The 27968-nt window shown below is 40.0% G+C and overlaps 1 protein-coding gene across 1 annotated transcript; it reads left to right on the top strand.

Moving 5' to 3' along the window:
* Positions 1 to 75: 75 nt before the first annotated feature.
* LOC108877058 (RNA polymerase II elongation factor ELL) lies at positions 76 to 27299 on the top strand. The gene is made up of 12 exons (XM_018666989.2): positions 76 to 261; positions 880 to 927; positions 14741 to 14868; positions 16054 to 16217; positions 18285 to 18529; positions 19649 to 19773; positions 20362 to 20476; positions 20797 to 21280; positions 21892 to 21943; positions 22500 to 22671; positions 22798 to 22842; positions 24200 to 27299. Exons 1-12 carry the CDS (start codon positions 124 to 126, stop codon positions 24308 to 24310), a joined length of 1827 nt encoding a protein of 608 aa, XP_018522505.1. The 5' UTR covers positions 76 to 123; the 3' UTR covers positions 24311 to 27299.
* Positions 27300 to 27968: the final 669 nt, after the last annotated feature.

Raw genomic sequence — 27968 nt, 5'->3', positions numbered from 1 at the left:
GCAGCCTTCAGTTCACGGTGCTGTTGTCCCCGTGGCCCCGCCCACGCAGTGACGTATCAGGGGAGCGTGAGGAGCAGAGAGAGGAAAGCAGCTTTAATTGCGGGGCAGAGAGAAAAGCCAGCGATGGCTTCGCTCAGGCAGGAGCACCGCTATGGGCTCTCCTGTGGAAAAAATAACAGAAACAGCCCCAGCAGGACGCTGTACCATGTCAAGCTCACGGACACGGCTATCAGGGCGCTGGAGGCTTATCAAAACCTCAAGGTACCTTTTCCTCGCCTGTGTGTGTGTGTGTTTATGTATGTATTCTCGTGTGAGCGCGTGCGTTTGGAGATGAATTCCTTTTTACACTTGTCAAAGTTGTCGCCTTTCTTCTTTTTCACCGTTGTTAAATTACTGCTCCGTTGTTGTTTGTTTTACCCTTTTAAATTTTCTTAGACAACGTTGCGTCGGTCTTGTGTGCTGTGACTGAATAAATGAGAGAAGCTCAAACAAGTTTACACTTCACTTCTTAACTGCGTTACCCCTCGAATCAGTTGGCTACATTACTGCTTAGCATACCAGGACTGAACCCTGTGATTGTCGGGAAAGACGAACTCGTCAGCTGTTTGCTGGGAAACCTTCCTGGTGCTTCAAAGTAAAGCAGATATAGTCTGCCTACTTATTTAATTGACAAGTAGGCTAGTTTGTGTCTCAATTAGCTCCAGCACCATTAACAGCACATGGGCATTATTGGTTGTATAAGTTTAACTTACATTTAAACAGATTACAACATGATGGTGTTTACCAGACTAATTTAGATCACAGAGCTCTCTGGATATGTGCAACTATACCACAACAAATCCCTTCCTTTTTTCTCTCTCTCTCTGTCTGTCACTTTAGGGATCTTTACCAAGTGAACCATCAATCTGTTTCAAAGGAAACCAAGGGGTAAGTTTGCTAATATTATACTAATAAACTAATATTACTGTTATTTCTGTTCAGTTTATTGTGCACATTAAGTGTAGTCTTGTCATAGATTCAGTCCAGCCATAAACAACAAGCAGATAAACTGGCAGATGGCTTAATCACTATTTAAATGACGGTTTGCAAATCAAGTGATAATTAATTATCTTCATACCACAAGTCCTCAGCTAATTTTTTCAGATGGATGAAACAGCATCAGATGTGTAAGGAGGCAACGCATCAGTCTGGCATCTCTTAAAGTACAGGTCTATGCCAAATCGTTTCTTAAATTGAGCAACCGCAAAGAAGCTTTTGTTCATCACACATTGACTCACATGTCCCACCATACTGCTGCTCTGGGAACAGCTCAGATGAGAGCTTATAGCTGGTCGTCTCCAGCAGATAGGAGGCATGCAGGTTACTGGGTCAGGCTGGAGACTGTGGAGAGGCTTTGTTAGGTCAGCGAGCGGCGCTGGGAAGAGGGAGGGAGGGAGGGAGTTAGGACGAGAGCACACACACTGACAGAGCCAGAATCAACGGTGCAGAGAGGAGTTATCATAAGTCAAATGAGGAGCCTTTAGTGACATAGATTAGCTGTGTTCACCTAGTTCTCATTTGGGAAAATGTACTTAAATAATATATCTGCGTGGGTGTGTATTTACTGCATGTGTTACATTGTATCATTGAACCATGATCTGCAGCACACAGCCCTAAGTATGTGTGTTAAGACTAAAGTCAGGAGCAGCTGTGTCCCAGGGGAATACTTCACTTTTCAGTTAATGCTAATTGTATGGGCTGGTTAGAAATAGTTTCAACCCCCTTCCTGTCAGGACAAGATGAGTTGAGTGATGGTGAGTTTTGTAAGGGGGGCTTGTGTGGTTAACAGACCCTATTAAACCTTTAGTGGTAGAGAGTGTTGCTCCTACTTTGTCTTTGGATTTAACTGAGAGAATGTTGCACTTGGAATATTTATTCTTCCAGAAAGCAATCTTTATTTTTCCTCAAGGGATACAGGGCAATCAAATGAATTTTTACTTCCTTTCCATCATCATTATTATTATTATTATAATCCAGAGGGTGTGGCTTTCTGATTATTTCAGGATGTTTGTGTAAAGTTTCCAAACTGGCTCCTGCAACTGTCAGGCAGGCTCATCTGCTTTAAAAGCACTTCTCTGTGCTTGGGGTCACGCATTGGAGGTTAGGGGGCAGCTTCTGGTTTTATTTTTTTCTTCCCCTGGCTGTTCCCAACTACTACTCAAACAACGCACAGTGCATTGACAAGAATATGTGTGGCATTAAATCAGAAGAAAAGCTGCAAATCCAATCCAAGGCTTCACAGCTCACACACTAAGCTGTAAGACTGAGTTTGTGCTAAGACGTAGTTAGCCGTAAAACTTAGCGATTCACGATTGGAGAAACTACTGTAGCTGCAGAATAAATAGTTTTTAAATGGACACATGAGTCTAGAGGCAGTTTTCCGATCTTGTCCTGCACCACAGGCGAGAGGGAAGTGCCAGCTGTTAAAATCAAAAGAAAGGAAACTTAACTGATTGTGTATTTGATTGTTTGTTAGTTTGTCTCAACAAGGACTCATGCTAGTGAGATTTAATGTAGCAGAGTGCACATGTTGGGAGACCTGAGGGAGGCTTGGGCCTGTTTCTAAGGTTTGACACAGTGACAGCTCATCTTTGGACCTCTGCTGTCATTGTGATGGCCGAGGAATTGCCAAGAATTTCACACCACTCCCCTATATATGGCACAGAGAGCTAAAGTTATTAGCCAAATGAACGTTTAGAGGTAATTACATGAGCCATAATGCTCTTGATTACAGTGTAAAACATCATGCCGTCAGTTTGCATTAGCTTTTCCTGTCTGCCTGACTCAGACACTCATGAATGTGTGTGTTTTTGTGTGTTTTTTTGTGGGCATGAGTGTGTGTGCATGTGTAGCATTGGCACACTTTTGCTGCAGTAATAGCTAGACAGATTATATGAACTCTGCCCTGCTAATTTTCCCACCCTATTCCCAGGTTGGAGTCCCACTTTTTCTGTGTGTGTGTAATGAAAGAGAGAGAACACACTTTGTATGCTAAAGTGGTGTGTGTGAGTCGTGTACGGCACACTATGCATGTTTTTTTATGTGTGAAATGTGGGTGTGGATGTTGTTGTGTTGTTAGGGTGTGTGTGTGTGTGTATGTGTGTGTATGTGTGTGTATGTGTGTGTGTGTGTGTGTGTGTGTGTGTGTTTATATGCTGTGTCCTGTGTGGCCTAAAGGCATGATTTATTCATGTCCCACCTCCTTTTTCCTGTCCTGCCCTCTCTGCCTATTGTGTAGCAGTCTTTAGCCTGGCAGGACCAGACTAGATCCCCTGAGGAGTGAGGACCCTCTGTGTGTGGTGTGTGTGTTTGTTTGTTTGGTTTGTCTGTGTGTATGAAAGAGCAAGGGAATGAGAGAATTCCTGGCTCTTGCTTTTCTCTAAGTATGTTGTGTGTTTGAGTGCAGGTTCTGTGTGTGTTTATGCCGTCTACGATGAGATCCCCAGAGTCCCCTGTGATTGTGTGTTGTCTCCTCTGATTTGAATAACAATGAGTGGGGGAATGCAGGCTGTGTGTTGTCACCCTGCTTGGATTGCCCAAAATGAATCTAGTTTTATAGTGTGACGCATTACAGTCAGTCCAGATGTGTTGTGGCCTGCCCCGAGGGTTTGTTTGCGCCCAACATGATAGAAGCGTCCCTGCTGTGGGTCTAATGGAGTGGAGACTAAAATAGAGAACACTGCAAACATCTTCCATCTTAAACATTTAGTTATTTAACCATGACCACGGCTTGGAGTCTAGACTTTTGTCTGATTTTATCTGTTGTTTTTATTCAGTTACAGGAGAAGATGAAGGTGTACTTATAAAACTGGCAGATTATCTAAATGACTATAATATAAAGCACTATAAAAATGCTCTGCTAATTTGCACATAAATCATTGTGAAAGATAAAATTAAAAAGTACTTAACACCACGTGAGGGGAAAAAAGGCCAATTAATATAAGCACATGCATGCTTTCACATAGCAAAAGAGCTTTCTCTGCACTCCAGTAATCTGTTCAGTATACTGTATACAGTATGTTGTGCATGTCACTTATTATTAATGTGTATTGTTTTCTCTCAGATCGCATTAATCAGTGTACACCCACAAAGAGGAAATTGTTGTGGGATTATGATGTTTTAAACACTGGTGGTCATGGCTTGCTACTTCTTCTAAAAAGCCAAGAATGAAAATCTTGTGTGCCTAGAGGATTATATATTTATTTAGCGGACGTGTGAGTGCGAGATGAAGACAAGTGGCCCTCTGAGATCCAGCAGCAGCAGCAGCAGCAGCAGCTCTGGAAAAAATGTGTTCTCTGTCCGATTAAGCAGCTTGGAGATATGGAGCACATCTTGGCTCGCTGAGGAACGTGTCCCAGCTAATTCCCGCATGTGAAAATCCACACCATAAGCTAATGAGGCATAAAAGGGCATACACACACACACACACACACACATAAACACAGACGTGTGTGATGGTATGGCCCTGCATGCCTGGAAACATAGTCTTCTGAGGGGAAGTGGGGAAGTGTAGGAGGAGGAGGGGCTTTTGTCAGGCACAGTGACCCACAATTTGTTGAAGTTGACAGCTCGACCCTCAGGCACCTGCCAGAGATGTATCGTTCCTGGCATTGCAGGGGGAAACCTCAGGGGATGCTCGTGGCACAGCACCCCTTCCTATCCTCCTCCCTTCCTCCTCCCCCTTCTTCATGCCCAACCTCCTCTCTCTCCCCCAGTACCGGAGCTCGCAGCTCTGGCAGTAGCTCTGTCCCTCTGTGAAATTGCAAATGAAAAGGAATGGAAGGTGATTACAGGCTGGGGCTTGATTACATGCACTGTCTCCCACTCAAGGCAGCCACATTAATCACTCACTTCCAGCATGTGGAGCTCAGTGAGAGAGAGAAGATACCGCGTAGCTCCAAGCGTTGACTGATTGACTCCAGTATCGTAAACATGCTCCCGCTTTAAACACGCAAAATCCGTAGCTTGTGTCTTTATATGTTCTTCTCTGTCTCTGCTGCCCCCCATTCCTTCTCTCTACCAGAGACACAGACACACATTGTGTTTTGTATCGCTGTCCTCCATTGTGGAGGGGGACTCGTCTTAAATGGCATGCGTCAACTTGTGGCCCTGGGAACGACTGGCCTCTTTTGTTTGTGATGAGATGATGAGAAGTAGTGTTTACTGAAGTGTGGTAAGGACGAGGATGAGGGTGGTGGCTGGCTGACTGTCTGAGCATGTGTGTGTGTGTGTGTGTGTGTGTGTGTGTCTCTAAGCCATTGGTGGAGATGTTTGGCTGATAGCTAGACTTTGGCCTTTCTCCCTCCTCAGTCTTATGAGTGGCAGTAATGCTGATTACACCCTGGTGAGAGGAGCTGGAGCTGAGCCCCTCTTTGCTCACGCTGGATTAACATGGGCACACACACACACACACACACACATACACAGAGTTTGCATTAGCAGCCGGCCCAGAGTGACTTGCCTCCTGCTGATAACAGACAGCGGTGGTGGCGACAGGTTTCACTCCCTCCTCCGCCTCCTCCCGCACCTCCTCCCTCTCTCCTCCTATCAACCAGAAAGGGGAAGCAGTGCCATGGCATCCCACTCTGGAGCCGAGGAGGCCAGAACAAAAGACGGCCTGTTTTCAGAAGGCCATTACTCAGGCTGCAGAGGATGTGGAAACAATAGGCTGCATGAGATCTACACCCAGACCCCACATTCAACCAAAAGCTAGCAGGAAACATAAGCCCTGTGCACCGACAGCAGTCTCTCACAGCTTTTGTTCAATCGACTTTATAGTTTGATAAAGCCAGGAAAATGAGCCTTTCCCGTCCTGCAGCTTCAATGTGTGGAGACATTTATGACAGTTGAGAGTGAACTGTGGCTCATTAAGATAGTGTCGCCACATATACTGATAGTCCTGACTTTTACTGTGTCAAAACTTTAACTGCTGAAGTTTTACAATGTGGGTTTCTGTGTTACTTGGTAAACATTTCTCAGGTGGAAATGTTCAGTCTGATGCAGGTCAAGAGTATAGTCTTTTGACTGTAGACCACTGTAAGTTATCTTATTATTTTTTGAAAGGTCATGGGGTACCTCAGTAAACTTGTGTGTCCATAAGAACTGTGATAACAAAATAACAGAATAATAAAAAAAAGAGAGAGAGAGAGAGATAGGAAGAGAAATCAATCAGCCAAAAAATTGATCTTAAGAATAATAAAGGGCTTCTATCTTTTTTATTTGCTTAGCCTTCATAAACCAGCAATCAGTTCATGTAAACTTTGGTCTTTAGGGAGGTCAGGGGGAAAACTGAACCATTCACTTAATTTTTCTAAGACTTAAGATGAAATGTGAGCACTTGTCATCTTATTACCGAATATGGTTTTATCTTAAAACAGATTTCAATCTTGTGTTGGATGTCACAGAAATGTTTTAGAAATACAAGTCCTGGCTTAAAAGTCAGCCAAGAGCAAGCAGTGGATAATGCTGCATTTATCAGATTGATTGAAACATGATTTCTAATTATAAAGAAGACTGGTTTTACTGATATGCTTGTTTGAACCTGTTTGTCCGGGGTCAAACACTGGCAAGGAGGTAAGATTAAAAAGAACACCATGCACACACACACACTCACATGCTGGCATATAGTTGCAGAATTACGTGTAGACACCCGATCTCAGTTATCGCTGCACATACTAGTATTTCCGGTTTTCTCACGGAGGTGCCATTCAGCTCAAAAACCCAGGGAGCCCAGGGAGCTGCAATCAACATCTCACCAAACCTTTAGCTGCTGCTACTGCTGCTGCTCTCTTAGACATACTAGTGGGGTGAAATATCTCCACATTACTTTAGATGAATCTCTAATTCACAATTAATGCAGCGAGATCATGAACAAAAATGTTGGAGGCATGAGGAAATGGATGTGTGCTGATTTATTGCTTGTGTGAAATGGAGGAAGCATCCTGCTCACTTCACATCAGTTGGTACAGAGAGGAATAGTAATACAGGAAGTAGCACTCAAATAAAACACTATACAAGAAAACGGCCTCTGTAGACTGCAGATACTGGTGTTTTCACTTAATTAGGCTGACAAGGCCCCTTCTAAGGACAGTTCAACTGACGTCCTTCTCATTTAAACTTTGTTGCACCTGTTAGGGTGGGACAAATAACACCTTCAGGATTTTTATCATGGCCCAGTTACAGCAGCATTTAAAACAACAGGTGTTCGAAATTAAATCACTTCTTGTCTGTCTTTACATCAATGTGATTTTTTGTTTGTTCACTGCTAAAATCTGCATATAGAATAGGCCTTCAGATAAATTTCCTGTGCTCTGAATCTGATATAAATAATAAAACTTGAAAGGAGTCTGTCAGACAAAGGGATGCAAATAAACAGCTAAAACTTCATTGAAACAAAAAGTGTTGTGAAGTTTGCAGATGAAGAAAACAGATGGACAGACAGGCCCACGCCAAGAGTAACACCTTGGAGAGAGATTGATGGAGACGGAGGGTGGTGAGTCGGGAAAAGCTTGATATTTGCTTTTAAAACCGAGGAGGAGTTATTGGACAGACGGAGAGACTGTCCTAACTGTATTAACTAGAATGGGGAATGTGGAGACTGAGACAGAGGTAGGCTCAGGGATAAGAATGAATCCCCTGGAAGTGAATGTGTGAAGTTACCAGGCTTCGGGAGGCCACGGTCTGTGTTAAAAGAATGAATTATATATTGAAACACTTGTCAGATTCAGGATTCTCTGGGTTCGCCTCTTTGCCTTTTGGGCTGTAGGGGTCACTGAGCATTACCGAGGGCATAAGTCACTCCCAAATGTAGGGCAATTTTTATTAGATTAATTTCTGTAGAATAGACGCTTGCTGATGTGTTTTTGCACATAACCACCTTGGTAACTGTCTGTGCTTGTTTTGTTGCTGCAGTTTCTTCTAGCATCACTCAACAATCACAAAGATCAGAAGCAGCCCACAGATTCCCTGAATATTTAACTTGAAAGGAAGACAATAAATATTTCATTATGCATGGTCAGTTGAATTCTTTAAGTGCCAAGTCCTTTGTAAGAGCGCCTCTCTGGGTTTGAGTTGCCGTGTGTGCCTCTCAGGAGAATGCACTCGGCAACGGTGTGGGCCCCAGCGGCTGGGAACGAGAGTGCTTGTCGTAATTTGCACAGCGGGGGGTCTGCCCGTGCAGGACATACGAACCACCACCGCTGGATGACTGCCAGCGAGTGCTCCTGGGTGCTCCACATGACTGTGCATTTGTAACAGCTGGAATCCTATAACGGCACACAGCACAATCCAATGAACACAGAACCTGTAAATTATTAATTGTTGCTATTCTGCAGTAAGATTGTAGGAGATGTCCTCTGATGATCTTCTCTCTGAATGAATGGTGTAGGGTTTGTAACTAAAGTGGGTGTTGCCTTAATGAGAATAACATTTAAGTTCTTATGTATTTAAGACATTTAATTTCCACCTAGATGTGTGTTACATCTGCAGTTCCTCCAGGCATTCTCAAATAGAGATGTGTGAACTCACAAGCTTGCTGCTATGAAAAAACACTTATGCTTTTAGTTGGTGTAAACTCTGTCTGAGTTTTCTGAAATGGGATTTATCCAGTTTACTCAGCCATCTTTTTGCTGTTGTAATGTTGTAATGCATCCCAGGAAATGTTAAACACACTTAATGTGTAAGTTCGTTTTCACTGGAAGTGAAATTCAGAACAAGCAGCAAGGCTCTTAACCATCTGTCTGGGCTGTTTTCAAGTAATCCATGTGAGCAGCATTTCCCAAATGGACCTTTCCGTTGGGAAATTCTGCTTTCTTGACTCTACAGTTAAATGGAGGCCAAACCCTAGACCTAAGCCCTCCTTCTTTATGGGATGTTGTGCTATTTTTTTGTTTGTTTGTTTTGTTTTAATATTAAATAAAGATTACCTTTATTTGTATAGTCAGTGCAGAGAGAAAGAGAGAGAGTCCAGGGGACTTGTGTTGTGTGTTGTGTTAACAAGTCTTAACAAGTCCCCCCGGCTACCAGAGCACCCCTAGGTGACATTAATTTAATGTTTTTAAACCCAGAGATATTCAATGTAAAATGGACTAAAACTAAACTAAATTAATAAATGAATTCATCTTCGGCATTTTTGCTTAGACTTGCATGAAATATTTTGGTTTCGGGTTGGGAAGCGTGTTTGCTGCTCATAATGACAAAGCTAACAGGGTTAGGTGTTCACAGTAGTCACTGTCTTAGTTTAGCGTGTTAGCATCTTAATATTGTGGTGCTAATTCTCTATTGGTCTGTCACTACAAGCGGCACCTTTCACAGTACATACAGTCTTTAAGCAACTTAATTGATTGATTATGAGAATTGATGATAATTAATCTTCTGTTGGATCCAGATTTCTTAGCAGATCTTTTTAGTACTTGTTGGCAGTCTCAACCATGACCTCTTGTTTCATGGAGCTCCAGCTGCCAGCTGTTTTTCTGGTTTCATAACTGATTAAAAGTTTCTCAATCAGGGTAGGGAGAACAGATTTGTAGGTGTACGATGACGAAGATGAGCGAGGTTTTTGTGTTTACAGTGACATCTGTATTTATATCACCATCTTTATTTGTCTCACCATAGCAGTTGTTGAAATAACAAGGCTTTAAACTTTATTACTATTTAGATAATGGATGTGACTAAGTGGTCATTAACAAGAAAGTACATGCATAATCTTGTGAAATGTTAACAAAAATGTCTCATGGTGAGAAAGAATCCTCTCTGTGATCCTCTCCAGTCTGATTACAACATGGTGTCTGACCTCTCTTACAAACAATGAGACATCCAGCATTAACCTCCAGGCTTTAAAGCATGTATCACTGAGGAGCTACCAACAGGCAGCTGTTACATAAGAACAAGACACAGAAAACACAACCTATGGTGAAAAGTGAGGCGATCCACCTGTGCAGCTTACATGCGAGCTGGTCTATATCTTTCAGAGCTCAGCTGTATATAGTTTGTATAAATTCCTGTGGTGAAAGCCTGCATGTAAAGACATGTGCAGTGGGCTGATAAGAAAATAGAGCCAACATCTCTTCAGCACAAAGCGTCTTTTAAAGAAGTAATGGGCCTCCTGCTGAATGTTGGTTAAACAGCACTCACTAAGTTAACCCTAAGCTAAGCTCATAACCTTTTGAACATTTATGCTTTTGAGGGTCATATTCAGTATTTACAACTTTCCTTAGAAGCGTGCTTGAACTGACAAGTCTGTAAGATGGGAAGATACACTTACTTACTACTAGATCCTGTGGGCATGTGGCACACTATCACTTCTATCAGTAAAGCCTTCACTTCCAGTTCGTCTGGACACTCAGCTTTGTTTACACTGTGTGACAGTGGCACACAGATAAAAATAATCATATAGCACAAAGCATTGCAGCATGTGGAATACTGGAAAACATTAAAGCCATAAAAGTGTTGATTTTTGTGTATAAAGTAAGGATCAGAAACCTCACAACTTTGAATGCATTTTGAATCATGCAATTGCAGTTGAAAAAATGTCATAGTTTCAAGTTTCTTCTTAAGAAAAGACGTAATCATTTAAATAAAACAAGCTGAGAAAATGTTTTTGGCAAGTAAGATGAACTTTGCTACAATGTATATTGGTATAAAATGGAACAACTTATACAGCTATTATTATAAGCAAAAAAAAAAAAAAGAATTAGCTTGCACTTCACTTTTTCTTAATATAACTCATACTTGTGTTTTAGGAAATGGTGGGTGAAGACCTGCAGCACTACAGAGGCAGGGCCAAACAAAGGAATTGCCTTATATGTAATTTTAATGTTTTACCATTTACTGTCCTTAACAGATTTGTTTTATTTTATTTATGTGTTCACTTCGGGGGCAGCAGAAACAAGCTATAAATATGACACTCACATATTGTCACCTTTCAAGCTTATATGGCAAATGTGTCCTGGATGTAATCGCAACATTCGCTCTCCTTATAGCTCTATTTTTGGTCTCTACCAACTCCTGAGGTTTATATCAGGCTCTATCAGCTAAATCTAAAGTTGGAAATTGTGTCAGTCTGTTGTGTGTTGTTAAGCAGTAAGTTTTTAGAGCATTTTTTCTTAAACAAAAAGAAAAAACAGCTGCCTACCTTTTGAAAAGGACAGTGAGAGTGAACTAAAACAGTGGCAAGTACAAAACCAAAACAATGAGCATAATGACCATACAGCTCCATAGAGCCTCAAAGATATGTGTGACAAATTAAAGTATTAAAGACTCATAGTTGAGAAGCTTAGAACAGCTAATATTTTATATTTTTGATAAGAAAATAATGATAATAATGATTATTCAGCTATCAAAATAGAATTTTCTGTTGATCAACTTATCAGTTAATTGACTAATTACTGCAGCTCTAATCTATTGATTATAGCAACTTTGAGAAAAGCCATTAGGATATTGCACATTTTAAATAAACAGTTATTATTTTAAAGTCTAGTACTTCATTTAAACCACATCCAGCTTAAATAAATGTGATATGCATTCACATTCAACATTAATGTCCAGCCCCAGTGTCTGTGGATGAAACCAGAGCCATAACATGGGAGCAGTGGGACACAACAGGAGAAAGTGCAGGAAATCCCCCATGAAACTTTAACACTTAAATTTACTTCACACCCCAAAAAAGACTGCAGAGCTCCCTGTAGCATGATGAATGTGATTGCTGTGAAACTGCTGACCCCCCGGCCTCCTGTTATGAGGCAGTGAAAAATATTTTTGATGACAGTGAGGAGCTGTGTTGGGAACCTTCACATTTACTGTATTCACTGTTGCTCCTTGACAAGCTAGAAGCTCTCTCTGTATCCACTTCTCTCTTACTCTCTCTCGCATGTACCCCCCTTAAAAAATTCCTGTAGTGCTGCTTAAGTACAGCGCTGCAAATTTCTCATAAAACTAAATGAAAGCACCAGTGAAGTGTCGCAGACTCTGCTTTCATAAATGTGCAATTACATCTTTTTCAGTGGTCAAATCAGTGTAGATCCTCGCTTTTTTTCTGATCCTCATTTTTCCTGATCTGTTATTATGTCTCTGTGTGTGTTCGTGTGTGCATTTGTCTGCCCTGGAGGTTGCAGCCTTGGCTCAGCTGCGCTCCACTGAGTCTGCCAGGAGATCTCATGGACGCCTCAGTGGAGCGGACTCTTAAAAACACTGTTTACCCAAGGAGATTTATTTAAAGTTACAGAGCGGCACAAAGTCTCACTCTAGATCCTGTGTATGCGTGCGTGCCTGCATTGCTCATGGTATTTATGTGTTGATGTGGGCACACTTACAAGACCATGTTGAGATGCTGTGAAAACAAAGACGGAGCGAGTGACAGATTGTTGTCTCCCAATACTTTCTCAAAAGGTGCAGCTGACCTTATGATTTCACTTCAGTTGAATATTTCTCCACAGGTCATTTATCATAGTCAGAAGTGCTCTCTAGTCAAACAACTATACTGTGTATTCACAAGTTCTCATTATATCCTAGATTTTCCCCAGTGACAGTCAGCAGGTCACGCGTGTATTTTCTTCTGGTACACTGGCAGAAGACTCATATGCAAGTCATCTGGTTTCAGGACACTTTTCCCAACCCAGCCTCTGTGGAGCATGAATCAGACCCTGCTGGTGCTTGAAGAACAGACAATAGGGGGCTTTTTTATATCGTAATGCTTAAATGACTAGTGTTGAAGATTCTGTGTAATGCAATGTGATACGTCACATGTGGGTCTTTGAAGGGCTCATTAGCCTCTTCTCACAGAGTGAAACACAAACGCTTCAGTCAGTACAGAAAAGAAACATTGTGGTAATGGAAGAATAAGATGGAGACTGTTGACTTAGTTTAGCTTCGAGATGAGGTTAAGTTACACAGGTGCGTTTTCTGTGTCTTTGGTGGTCCTGTATTTATACATTTAAATGTTATTTCACCTCACAGAGCAGTGAGTTGGGATGGATGGTGAAATATTGGTTGGTCAGTTAGTTTTCAGACTTGAAAACAGTGAAGCAAGTTTGGGCTAAGTGGATTGCAACATACCCAGAAGTAAAACAGTGCAATTATAATTCATTTCATCATGAAACTGTTTGATTTGAAAGTGAGCTCATGAAGCCCTGCTCTGTTGGAAAAAGCCTAGAAGAAGCAGCAGCCAGCTGTCACTGATCTTTTTGTTTTCTGTTGCTACTAGTTGATGAGGTCAGAAATTAGTTCAGAAAAGTTTGAAATTTTGAAAAGTTTGAAAAGTAACGTGTGTATTCAGCTAAGGAAGATGATCAAACACATGGAATAAGATCCCATCATCTAGTATTCAACAAATCAAGTTTTAAAGCTGTAACTTGCAAATTTGCTGAACTGAATGAAAAACGGGCTCAACAGAAATCAGTCAACATAGTACAAATATCCACCTATGAAAAAAAAAAACACACTGAATGCAAATATTACAGCCAGTGAAAAGTACAAAAAACTTAGCCGTTAAAATTATTAAATGATGGAATAATTTAACATCTTTAAATTTTTATTATCACTTTCCCATAAAAAAAGTTTTAAGGAAATTAAAATATGTAGGCAAAATATATCAAATATTTATTTTGTATTTATTTGTATTTTGTATCAAAATATATTAAATAAATGTCTTGACTATATACATTTTAATATGTTAATACTGAAATGTGGATTTTTCAGCTCTGAATGTAAATTTTGCAAGATCTCAGGTGGTTCTTAATGCAGAAACAGATAATTTCTAGATATGATAGAACAACATTAATAAAACTCACCATCAAAATTTGGTCGCTAGAAAGTGAAAACTAGTGGAGATATTAATTTTTGAAGATCAAAGATTATTTTTGGGGGGTAAAAAGAACATTTATTTTAATTAATTTGAATACTGTAAAACAACAGCTATTTGCATGTGCGAACACATGTAGCAAATTATTATTGGGGTTTCTTGGATTTTCAGTAGATTTTCAAATTTCAACCCAATCCAGTAAAAATAAGTTAAAATAATAATAATAATTGGTGAGGCTTAGCATACACTTACAAAGGATAGCAAAAACTGTGAAAGGGCTAGACTCCAAAAAATGATAGCTAGAGAATTTAATAGAAATTTTCAAAATGAAGTTTGTCAAGAGAATCCATGACATGAACTTAGAGGTTCTTAGTGAGTTAGTATGTAATAAAGTTTTTCCTTTCAGTCCTATTAACTACATTTGTCAGAGTCTGGTCTTTGCTGTGGGCTGAAAGTTGTGAAAAAGAAACTTCAGTGATTTATGTTCTCTGCAAAAACCTTGACTTTGGACAGCCCCTTGTTCTTGGCTACAATGTATTTGGCACCAGAGTTTGTTTTTGAAATTCTGCTGAATAGATAATTGCTTTTCCAAAAGTTGACAGCTTGAAAGATAAGAAAAGATGCACGGACTCTTGGGAAAACATTGACAAGTTAAAGCAACTGGCTGTTACCAGGACAATGAAACAGTACAAGTATTCATTTAATGCATGTGAATATGAACACATAAGTAGTGCTGAATACTACGTCTTTATACAAAACAAGTATTATAAAAACAGACAGTCTGGCGGATGATTGACTGTTATATGTGGGTGCATTATCTTCTGTATGTTGTTTGTGTGTCAACAGTCATCTGCACATATGTTTGTTGAACTATCTGTTTTAAATAAAATCTGTTTTTCTTCATAGTACATCAAGATCCCAGCTCCCACCCCAGAGTCACTGTCTGCTCTCCGCGTCTTCTCGTTCTACTTATCCAGCGACAGCAAAGACCAGCCTCAAGCCAGCTTCGATTGCATCCATCAATATGTTTCAAGGTTTGGAGTTAATCAGTTGAAACTTGTTATTTTCGTATGCCGCATGTCGAAGAGCAAGTCAAGTCCCATTTAATTTATTTCTTTTAAAAAATATTCACCAAACTTTACTCTCTTCCTGATTCAAGATCCTGCCTCAAGCTCCATGGAAAACTACCTAGAAACATTTTTTTTCTCCCACTAAATCAACAAAAGAATTACGGCAAATATTCACTGCAAAAATTGGTTCAGTGAAAAGTTTCCAGATCTGACTATCACAGCAATTTAAGGTGCAAGTGTTTTGATGTGATCTACTGACTGTGGCGTGTATGATCCCAGATGCTCAGCAGTCTTGTGCCACATTTATTTTGTTATTCCTCTGCTCTCTCTATGCCCACATCTTTGAGGGCATCATCGTGAGAGACGGGATGGGGCAATTGTAATTTCCTGTATATATTTCTGGGCTGACCCTCTCATTACTGAGACCTGTGATGCCTTGTTTATGGAGTGGATATGCTCGGAAAGTGAGGGTTACGCTCTATTGCTGCCTCCTGCTGCCAGACAGCTAACTGTGGGTCTGAAGTGAAACTCGCTCTGGTTCCAGTCAGCTGCTGGAGCCAAGAGCAACAGCGTTAAACAGTGTGAGGGCAAGATTTTGTTCTCTCTGCCCCTGAATTTGTTTTGATATTTAGAGGATGAAAGATTAGAATTAATCAGCTGTCAATATATGATTGTGTTGTGAAAGTAAAAATTAGATCAGGGGAAAGGGCTTTTATTTAAAAAGAAGAAAGAAAAAAGGAAATTTGGCTGCACACTAAATCCCTGCTTTATTTACAGCATTAATGCAGCCCAGGTTCAGATTGTATTAGACTTTTTACTTTTGTCCAAGATGATCCTTGTTTTGCAAGTGTGCTGACAGGAGCCAAGCTAATCCTGGTGGTTTCCACAGGCTCTATCCTGCTTTGAACCAGGATATCTGGCTTTCTCACATGTAGCAGGCTGCAGGGCTATATCGAGCCTGTGACATAACATACAGTAACCATAGACCTGTCCTAGCCAGCTTCTACCACAAAGCCACTTTATGCATGGAGTCTGTGTTGGTATGCTGCTCTAAGCTTATAGGACTATGATTTTTATGGTGTTTACTGTACAGCCAGCAGAGAGGGAGCCCTGCGGTTCAATGGCTCTGTGTGTTTTTGTCTTTTGCAGTGATGGCCGTGAGCAGCTGGAAGGTCAGGGCGTCATCCAGGATAAGATCACTGTGTGTGCCACCGACGACTCCTACCAGATGACCCGAGAGAGGATGTCTCAGGTGGAGAAGGACAGCTGGAGCCGCTCAGCCATTGAGATCAAACCTGGAGCCACACATCCAAGTAAGAAAAGACTAGAGTTCTCTGTGGAGCAAAAACAGGGGATGATGCATCTGTTGATTTTCATGAGAAAAAGCCAAACAGCTCTAAGCTTGGGAAGGGATCAGTTCATTGGATGTGGATACACTGATGGCATATAAAAATAAAAATAGAAATATAATAGCACCAATAAAAGTAATAGGAATATTTGCCTTGCTTGAAAAATATTGTTCTATTCATTGTTCAAAAGCTGAAAACCAGATATTTTCCAGGACTGATGAGGAATGAAACCAGATGTGAAGGCCGTATTTTTGGTTAATACAAATAAGACCAAAACCTAACTCTTGTCTCCTATATGCTTTTTTTTTCCTTCTTTTTTACTTTTGGATGTCAGTTTGTCTACTCCTATTTGGTCTCTCTTCACACATTTGGCTTTGAAAAGAGTTTGCCAAATGGATGCTTGGTACTGTTCAGAGTCAGCAACATCTGTCTTCAAACTGTCATTTCAGAGGTAGAAGGCCAGGAGGAGATTCAAAGCCAGGTTCTCACCATTTATGCTACTGAAAGGCATATTTTTATGAAGATGTAATGGGGGTGTATCTCCAAAATGTAGTTTATGAAATTAAAATGTTGGCTACATAGGGCTGTAAATAATAACTTAATTTGCTGCGGGATGGTGCCAAAAGCTTGTGCAGGAATGGTTCACTGTTGTTCAAAACATACCACAAACCTCTGATAATTGCAAAAAAGTCAACCAGATGTTTGCCATGAAATTGAAAAGCATAAATTCACAGGTGATGTTGCTTTCCAACAAATTTCTTGCCACATTGGCCAGAGTTTTGTGTGTGTGTGTGTGTGTATATATATGTGCGTTTTTCTAGATCTTAATCATCAAGAATGCCTTATAGCCTATTAATCACACGAGAACCAGAACTGGCAAGCTACTTCTTCTTTTCTCTTTTTTTCTCTTCTCCAACCTTTGCCATGGTTACGCAATATTGTTTCGTGGCACGATTCTAGACCCCCATGTCAGTGCAGGAGCTCCAGGGAGGCTGAAACTCTGAGTGGTTGAGACCAAATTTAGACTGTGGATTGTGTAACATCAGGTCTTAAGATTGAAAATGACTTGGCAACATATATGCCCAGAGGGAAGCATTTAATAAGTGCACTCTACATTCCCCTTTCAGCCTCGGGAGGTGCACATGAACACAGTGTATATTAGCAGGCATGCCAACACCTATAGCACATGCATCTGACACATCCCACACCATAATTATTACATAATTCAGAATATATTTGCTAATGATTAATGGCTGGTAGTAGGGTAATGATAATGCTTGGAGTTATTATCTCTTGGCAGAAGATACTTTTGTGGTTGAAAGGAAAGCCTTCTTTTCCTGTACCTCTGCCCCTCTCTGACCTTCAAAGCCCAGATTAACCTGTAATGGGATTAGCACAGAGAGATAGCTTTCACTGCTCTAACATGCCTCATCTGTCTGCAGCAGGGATGCAAGCAACGATCAACTGGGTGTTTACATCTGAATAGTTGCAGGCCAGCATGCACATGTGCTTTACAGATAAAGGTTATTGGAAGGTATTTTGATGAGCGTTTCCTCATTAGTCAGGATAGTTCAGCTCAGAGAGCAAGTGCACATGTTGAACAGGTAAAGGCACTAGTAAGAGTTTAAAAACAGGCTGTTTTAACTCCTGTTTGTTACATCACTGCTTTTGTTTGCTCTCCTGCATAAAAGTTTGAAAAGCTTTATTTTTTTAGTGCTTGCATGACGCAGCTCACTGAGTTCCAGCTGTGGACTTGGCTGGCATAATGCTCACAAATTAGTTCCACTGAGTTTAAGTTTCTCTAAATATCTGGAAAGTGTGAACATTAGATTTCTTGTGACATACTGAGAAATATTTGAAGGTAAAGACTTTGTTCTTGGTGTAAAATGTATAGAAATACACATATTTTACAGATTGTAAACAAACAATGATATGATATTATGTTAAGTTTGAGATGACAATGCATGAGTTACACCATATGATTGAGTATCACTTGTATCACTATAAATCCTGCTCTTTTTCTGTGTTTAGGTAAATGTGTCAAGTTCCACAAGAGGCCAGCTCCTCCTTCTGCATCAGACAGCAGCTTCTATAAGCCGTCTACCAACAACCGGAGGAATAGCAGTACAGCCACGCCGACCCAGAAGCCACTGAGGGAGCGTATCATCCACCTGCTGGCTCTCAAACCCTACAGGAAACCAGAGCTGCTGCTGTGGCTGGAAAGAGAAAGAGCTGGCCCCAAGGACAAGGCCGAGCTGAATCCTGTACTGGAGGAGGTACGCGGAAATAATGTGTTTGTATGCATCCTTGCATACATGTATATAAACACTTACAGACACGCATGTACGCATCCTTTGCACATCACATCATGCACAAACACATATGTTCCCTACGTTTATATGACTTATACAATCCTAAACACACTTCTACACGTCTAAAAAACGAAGACTCACATAAGAAGGTACTTGTTTACGTGCACACACACACGTTTCTGTGTGTGAGTGAAAACCCAGTTGAGCAGTGATGTTTATTAACACTGCAGTGTTCCAACCAGACATTAGCATATTGTAAAATGCATTTAATGCCATTGTAATAAAGATAATTGCTTTCAGAGTTATCAGAGGGGATGTAAAGTACTGCAGTGACTCTTAGATAGTAGTAACAATGCTTCACACCACTCTTACCAAACATCAAACCAAAAACAATAAAAAAAACAACCTCAGGATCTAAAAAATACATTTCATCTAGTAAACATATAATCTTGTCCTGAAACAAACCCCAGCGCTTTAATTGAACTTGTGATCTAATTTAGAAATGTTTACTTTATGTGACTTTCCTGTATACATTTTTGAGTAATTTCTAAATGATGTTTGTGTGTTTGAACTTCCATCATTGGTGTGCGTGTGTGTGTTTACTGATCCTTGTGCTTGTTGATGTGTGTGCGTGCATGTGGTTTTAGTGTCTGTGCGTGTGTGTAATTAGGTCGATGCTGTAATAGTCTCTCAGAGATTGTGTTTGTGGTGGGGTGGGCCGCTCCGTCAGGAGGCCCCAGAAAGATAGATGTCCTCAGAGAAAGGCAGTTTGACGAGATTAGAGAGGAGGGTAAAGTCACTGTGAGAAAGAAAGCCTGAGACTCTCAGATGGGAAAAGAGACAGAGAAAAAGAGTTTTGCTTTTCAGGAATGTGGATGTGCCACTTTCACATCTTGGACTCCAGTTACTGACAGTGTTACTGTTAGACAAAATAATGTTGGTTGTTGATTTAAAAAATAAAAAAAGGCAACTATAATTTCTACAGTTGTAGTGTTCAGTATATCCTGATTATACAGGTATGCAAGAAGCCCAGTTATGAACACAAAAACAAAAAGTAACATCATGTGCTGTGTTGCATTTCAGGTGGCAAAAGTGAATCCCAAGGACAGCAGCTACCTGCTGAGGGATGACTTCTACAAGCACGTTCAGAGGGACTGGCCAGGCTACAGCGAGGAGGAGAGGCAGCTAATTGGCAGGCTGCTGACCAGGTGGGTCAGAGACATGGACCAAACAGGGATGTCATCTCTGCTGATACAACAAACTAATACTCACATGTCCCATCTGTCTTTATAAAGCCTGTGTCCCTGTGACTAGACAAGTGTCTCTTCACTTTTCAGTATTTCAGGGATCAACATTGACACTTCCTTAGTGGTGGCGACACAATCATTATCATAGCTGACAAAAGAGACCTGGAGTAACTCTTATAAATAACAAAATTGGACACGACAACTTTCCTTTTTAGCAGTATGATTAGATGATGAGTTTCTCACAGCTCTACACAGACAGTGGCTCCCGTCTTTATCTGTTGTCTCATCTTCTCTCCTCCACATCTTCACCTCTCATTCCCACACACATCTGTGCCTGCACTAATCAACACTCAGAAGCAGAACTTGTCTGTGCCTGCTTGACAAAGAATCTGTTTCATTCTCATGCTCAGCTTCACTAGTTCTGTAAATCCACAACACTCTGCACTGACGCCAGTTTAAATTGAATGTAATGTAAAATCCTCATACAGTCAGTAATATCTTTTTTGTCTCATTGTCACATTATCATGTTCTTTTTTTTCTGTTTAACAGGAAGCTGCAGCCGCATATTAGCAACCACACAAGAAATCTACAAGCCAACGTGTCAATATTGAAGACCTCAGAGGATCCGACACTACATCACAGCACGCTGAAAAATCCTGCAGTGGTAAATGGCCATATTGTTTTCCTTTGAACATGTGTGAAAGTGATTAACGTGTTTTTAAAAGGGTGGTGCTTTTTTGTACCTGTTTCTACATATGGAAATGTAAATTAGTATGTATTTAACAACTATATTTCACTTTTAACATTTGAATTGTTGCCTCATAGTCTTATGAATTTTGGCTTTTACTATGTAGAGGTGAAGTGAATTGAAGTGATGTTTGGTTGTGAAGAGTTGCAGATTGTTTGTGTGGTTTTTTGAAGAAATAATGCATGATTTGAATTATTAAGGTTCTATCTTTTTCTTTTTTTTTCATCCTTCCCCAGAAACGCCCCGTGCCTTCTGACTCACTGGAAAGGCTAGCTGTTAAAAGACAAAAACTCGTGGACCAGAGGTTGCAACAGCAGCCCACTGTAAATGGACTCTTGAACAATAAAGGAGGACACGACAATGCATCTCATACCCCCAACCCCAGCTTCCACACAAAGACTGAGTTTCAAAGGACAACAAGCCATACTGGTAACCAGAATGGCTCACCAGGGGGCCACAATGGCTTAACTCTAATGCACCTGTCCAGCACCTCTGACACACCTGTCTCAGAGAGCAGGGTGCAAGAACCCAAAGTAAGCAGCCATCAGCCGCCGCAGGGTGACTCTGACTGCGCTCACCAGCAGCTCGCAAACAGCCAGCACAGAAAGAAGAAATCGAAAAAGCACAAAGACAGAGAGCGGGAGAGGTTAAAAGACAACCAGGCCACTGACTGGTTGGAGACAAGTCCTGATCTTAAGCAGAACCCAGACAAACTTGACAGTAAGGCCCCTTTTTACTTCAACTTCTCTGTTACTGATACCAGCCTCCATTCTTCTCATACTGCTTGATCACACATATTAAAGGCTTTGTTTGTATATTCTGTCATATTGCAGTGGACACCCTTTCATTGTCATGTGTCTGAGTTGTCTTTTCTCTGCACTCACCTACATAATAATAAGTCAGCCACACACACTGAGATGAAGAAGAGATAACCAGTGGTAATTGTGTGTGAGGTCTCTCAGAGAGACCAGTTTGTCTCACAGCCCACTGGTGCATTTATACAGTATTATCTCATAAGCATGTCTGTGTTTGCTCCCTTAAGCTCACTCTCTTGAGTCTTCAGCGTGTTATGTGGCTGATTGACTCAACAACAGCTCGAGTGGTGCTTTGGGTCTCTAAGCTGAGATGTCTCTTGATACCCACAAGCTCACACACACACACACACACACACACACACACACACTTGCACACTTGCACAGTGGCTTTTTGCAAAACACAAACACATTGCTTAACATTCAGACAGTGGTAAAGTGTCATGTTAGATGGGTGTTTCAACTCAACTCAAGCTAATGTCATTTTCTTTGTCCTGTAATTTTCTTTTTTCCCCCCAGATCCTGACATCAGAAACGCTGTGGCCTCTGAGGAGAAGCCAGATTATGTGCTGTGAGTGTAAACATGATTTAAACTCATTTTGTCATGATTGTTCCATGTGGTATCACTGCTGTAGTTTCTTTTGAGCACACCTAAAATCATATCCATCACAATTTTAACAGCATGCTGTTTGGTTATCAGAACTTACAGTAATTGGCCCTGGGGCAAGTAGAAAGACAACACTGTAGAAAGACCTTATTTGTTTTCCTATATTTGTTGGGGTTGTTTATACAGATAACTTGTTCCGCTGAAAGATTTGATAAAGAATTGTCTCCAAAATGATGACTGGGGGTACATGGTGTCGTAGCATCATAACATTGTGGTTGTATGCTTCCATCTTGTGTCAGAAAGAGGTACTGCACAGAATTTAAATAGGATTGGAGGAAATGGGCCATATGAATGGAAAAAGCAAAATGTACAGATAAAATTCAGCTGGAGAAGTGAGTTAATGCCTTCATCCACTGTAAAATTTCAGTTTGATTGGATTGAATACGGTGTGATGTTAAGCAGCATAACATCATGTGCATATCATCACTAACCATGCAAGCTCATGCGTCTCTCCTTGTAGCACTTACGGCACCATAATGAGCTTGGAGCAACGTCAGAGGTACCAGGAAGATTTCTGCGCTGAGTATGATGAGTACAAAGACCTCCACTCCAGGATCGCCACCATAACTCACATGTTTGTCCAGCTAGGATCCAAGATCAAGAGCCTGTCCCCTGGCACACAAGACTACAAGGTATATATACAATCACGACTCACAGACACACATGCAAACACTGACACAAGGTATACTCATGCTAAGGCATTATTTTATGCAGCTATATTAATATACACAATTTAATTATTTGTTTATGCCATGTAGGTAATGGAAGACCAAATACTAGAAAAGTACAACAAGTATCGAAAGGTAAGTCAATGATTAAAGTTGTTTTCTGGATTTTACTTTTGATTTTCATAAAGAAGAGCTACATTAAGTAAGAGAGATACATTTTATTTCAGAAGATTCCTTGAGTGTGAACTCTTGTATATTGCAAATAAGTTTTCAGTGCTTGGCTGAGGTTGAAAAGTTGGTGGATCACCAATAGTAACATGTGACAAAGTGCAATGGAAACAGACTTAGCAAATAGATTATGATGTGCATGAAACATGTGACTTAAATGTCCACTGAAGAAATAAGAGAAAGTAGCGTGGAGCGTGTGTGGAGCCACAAGGACACTGTAACATTCCTCACATGAATGCATTAAACACACTTTGTAAATTGTTTGCACTCTTGTCTCTGCAACAGTTTGAAGGCAACCCGTATGGAGAATTAGTGTCACCAGCTACTTATCTTCATGAAACAACTCCTAATATACACATATTGGTGGAAAGAAATTCACAGTTTCTTTTGCTGTTTTTATCACAACTTGGTTAAAATTTGCAAATTTGTAACATTCACAAGTAAAGCAATATGAATCAACACTATAGTGAGTAAGACAAATGCTGAATCATAGCTTTATGTGGAAAGTTACTTGCATCAAGACCTAATTACAGACAAGCCAAAGCATATTTGTGTACAGCTTCAATCATTTTTTGAGCCCAAGTACTGTGTAAACACAGCTCCTCATTTTAATGAGTGTTCATCAGCTGCTTGAAATTCCAGACACAGTGCTCTGGGGGGGGGGCATTTGAAGTATGTTTTTTTTTTTTTTTCTTTTACCTAAGTTTAAATGTTTATAACTGTCAGTGGTCAGTGCACCACTTTACACAAGAAAACCTTTAAAAAAAGATACTTATGATATATCATGACTTCTGAGCACATGAACATTGATTGGTGCAGGCTCTCTTTAAATTTATGTGCACACCACATAGCTGCCCTGCTGTCAGCATCAATGCACTGCCAACAATCCCTCTGATCTACAGTACTTTCCATCAATAACTGGACTTTAAAAAGACCAGGACTCATGAAAACTGGTTTAATGAAAAGCAGCCATATCTTCTAAAAAATATTAAATTTAGATTCATGTTAAATTTAAGGCAAATTTTTAATTTTTATCAACTGGCTAGAAATGGTTATAACTAGATACAGCTGGCAGGCATTATTCGTTTGTTCAATGTCTTCAGATCTAAAAGAAACCATGCAGCTGTTCTGCTCATAGCTCCATGTGTTTTTGACCTCTCTGTCATCAGTTCAGATATTTCACATCACCAAGTCACTTGGCAGATTATAAAATGGATTATTTGCTATCAAAACGCTTTCTCCCCGCTTTCTCCCCTCTCCACAGAAGTTCCCAGGCTATCGGGAGGAGAAGAAACGCTGCGAGTATCTCCATGAGAAACTGTCATATATCAAACAGCTCATCATAGACTATGATGTCTCTCAGGCTTCTTCATAGCATAGGCTCTCCCCCCTCACATGTTGACATCAGATTTTTTTTTTTTATGCAAGCCCCTTCAGTGCATAAACAGCACAGGCAACAAACAAAAAGCGTTGTTACCTGCGAGGGATATAAAAGGTTTTGGATGAAACTGCAGTCAACACAGGCTGCTTCTGCTGGGACCATGGATGATGCTCTGAGCACCAATAATTATAAGTCAAGAACAGATTTCACTTTGGTATTTGTAAGTCTTACTTGTATTGAAGTTATCATCTCTTTCAAATGTTATGTTAATGTGTAAGTCCAGGGGAGAAACAAAGGTAGTTTTGGGATCATGAGATTTGTGCATCTGTGTATATCACAGTGCCATGACAGACAGTTTCCCTAATAGTTTTTGCCAGCCTTGTTAAAACCAGTGTCAGTGTAAGCCATTATGTCAGAAATACATAAAAGGTAGCAAATATGACATGAACTTATTCACTTTTCACTTTTGACACATTAAGTCAAACATTGCTCACATATTGAGATTTCAGTGTGCAGCATAGGAAAGAGTGTACTTTTAAAAATTCCATATCAATGTTGCCTCATGTGTGAAGCAGCCCACTGCAAAAAAAAAAAAAAAAAAAAAGATTTCATCTCAGATTCAGTCTTCATGTCTTATTATGCAAATGGGGTGAGATAGCTCCACTTGTTCCTGATGCAGTTTCCCTTAAATCATTCAGGCAAGTTTAAAGTAATCACTGCATTAACATCAAGATACTGGCATCTGGCGAGTACTGGCAAGTCTTAAAGAAGTTATTTTATCGGAAACAAGTGAAATAATCTCATCCTCTTGGAGAAGTAAGGTAATTAGGTCTTAATAATATGCAAAATTATGCATTCACATTGCATTCTCAGAATATTTTGCAATATAACCAGTAAATGGGTACTAGTGTTCACTTGGATTCATCTGGTTAGCTTGTTTCATGAATGGAGCATGTGGTCCTGACTTAATGCAGACTAAATTCAAAATCTTAAAATACTTTCTAACATTTTAAAAGCAGCTCAATATAATGATAAAAACTGGAAAATATTCAATGGCTGGATTATGTTCATATTTGCAGGTTCACATAGAACATGCTGTAGTACAGTACAATGAGTTACGTGCTGTCTCCCAAATGCACTTGTGTCTATCTATAGTATTTATTCACCACACCCCTTTCTTTTGAATGATTGGTAAAGGGACCAAAAGTCTTGGCCTTAATGGCTGATGCAATAACTTGGCGAGGAAAGACAATTTTCCTCCCAAAAGCAGTTATTAACATTGTTAATCAGGCGCCAAGTCTAGTTTAAAGTATTTGAAAGATGTGTGTTTCTCTTTTGCTTAGAACTACTGATGTATTTATTTTAAGCCATCTTCCTCTATCCTGTGTTGCTGGTCTCCTCAGCTTGAAGCGTCAGATCTTGTTAGATCAAAGTGTTTGTATCCAAGAGGCTCGAGGGGGGAGTGAGGTGGGAGAGGTTTTGAGTTGTTGATGAAATGTTCGGCTAACATATTATGTTGTATGTTTTGTCTCCATCTGACCTGACGAACTGGTGTAGAATCACTGGGTTAAAGCTGCCCCACAGTCCTATAAATATTAACTTTCAAATGGCACAGAAGGGCCTCAAGTGGGAGGTTGGCGGCCACCTCACCAAAAACAAACAAACAAAAAAATCACACTACGAGAAAGGTGCAAAGCATGATGGTACATTACACATTTGTTTGCATTTGTTTTATTCAATTCAATTCAGACAGCACTACATTACAGGGAACAACACTAAGTTGGGGACTAATTTCATAATCATCTCTAGATTGTTGGTCTTCATGGAAATATGGCATCATGTTTGTAATAAGTGTACATTTGCTACGTCATAATCATTTTGTGGTACTCGGGTGTTTTAAATACTAGCCTGAAGGGGTTTATCTCCTTCAGTTTCCAGTTCATAATCAATGCCCATTCAGGTTTTTTGCACTAAACCCAGTTCGAGGAAAGGAGGGGGGCAGCGGGCTCGTGAAATTTCCGTTCAGATTGTAATTGTTCATCGTTGTTGCAGTTTTTGTACTGAATGTTAATCACAAAGTCAGTGACGTACGTAGAAGCCTTAAGATTACATTTTTACAGGACAAAAAACTGCCAATATCAACACAGTTATTATTCACATTCATCTGTTATCTGCCTTATATTACTGTTAGCTATTAAACCTGTCTTCGCCACTTCACTGTTCAAATGAATGCCAACAGTGGCTTTCTCGTACATTTGAATATTACTTTTTGGAGGAAATATTTCATAATGTATTTTTAAAATATATGTAGTGGACACTTTGATTTGCTGTGATGGCATAGCTTACTCAGCAGTTGCATTTGTAATCCCTCTGGTACTCTGTTTTTAAATCATCAGTGAGGCATATCATCAGGAATATAACTGTGCTTTATACTACCACAGATATTTCTGTTTGCGTCACATCTGAATCAGCTCTGATCATATGGTATGATTGAAGTAATTTCTGCTCTATTTTAAGCACAAAAAAGAAATCTATTGAGGGAATAACAATATTCAGTCACTCTCAGGTAGAGGGTGGTAATTATGATATATTTCATGGGGGGGGGGGTATCAAGTGGTTGATTGAAGACCATCATTTTCTGTGGGTTATTGAGCTTGATGGATACCATAATTATCTGTGAGTTATTGAATATGATGAAAGAATCACTGGTTTTCAAGACAGAATATTTCTTTAAAAATCACTAAATGAGTTTTATTTATCTGTGTAAGTCTTAATCACAAGCTACAATTAAAGGTTCATAAGGTGTTTTGTGTTTTTGGACTGGTGCTGAGCATCTACAAGGCACCTGTGTGTACTGCACAGTAGGGAAGGCCTCGTCTTAGTCACAGAGGAGTCAGAGAGCATTATGAACTGCATTTTACAAATGTATACTTTCTCTTTTCCTGTTGTGCAAAGTTCAAAAGAATAAAAACATGAAAGTGAATTCTTAGCTTTGAGATCTGATTGTGTTGCCAGCCTTTCATTTTGAATTTTACATACAGGCAAGCTTCATCTTTCATCAATCATAATCTTTTGAGTTTTCTTTAATCGCAATATTGTTTCACAGTGCAGACCTCTGCAATTCTACTGGACCATAGGCAGAGAACAAACAATACTGCAGAAGTCAATATTGTACACACTTACTAATAAGACACCCTATAGGGAGGATTTGTTAGTCGTAAATAATGACTTTATTCAAGGTTAATATTTTGCTAATACTTTATAGACGTGTTGTAAGCCATTCAGCAGAACAAATTTTGGGTTGTTAAAAAAATCATCATGTTTAGCCCTTTGCAAGATCTTTTTAGTTCTTTCTTTTATTATGAAGACACTAAAATGGACCATAAAGTCCATTCATTAATAAATGATCGATGGCGTAAAACGTTTAGATTATTATTATCAGATAAGGAGATGACAAGGCGAGGGATTTTTCACAACCTTTTTTTTTTTTTTTTTTTTTTTTTTTTTGATATAACGGTGCACTGACCATTGATAAAGCTATTATAAAGTGCGAGTCATCAGAAAATAGTATGTAAAGTATTTTATTCCGTTTGCTGTATGGACAATAATACAAAATGAGCCACAGACAATTGTTTTTTTCTTAAGACGACTG

This window comes from Lates calcarifer, linkage group LG2, assembly GCF_001640805.2.
Source record: "Lates calcarifer isolate ASB-BC8 linkage group LG2, TLL_Latcal_v3, whole genome shotgun sequence".
NCBI classification, from domain to species: Eukaryota; Metazoa; Chordata; class Actinopteri; family Centropomidae; genus Lates; species Lates calcarifer.
The sequence above is the reverse complement of the archived record's forward strand: the minus strand, read 5'-3'. Positions and strand labels throughout refer to the sequence as shown.

Coding starts and splice junctions, on each gene's coding strand:
- LOC108877058 (XM_018666989.2), top strand. CDS start 124: ATGGCTTCGCTCAGGCAGGAGCACCGCTATGGGCTCTCCTGTGGAAAA. Junction 14,869..16,053: donor ATCCATCAATATGTTTCAAG/GTTTGGAGTTAA, acceptor TGTCTTTTGCAG/TGATGGCCGTGAGCAGCTGG. Junction 22,843..24,199: donor AGTACAACAAGTATCGAAAG/GTAAGTCAATGA, acceptor CCCTCTCCACAG/AAGTTCCCAGGCTATCGGGA.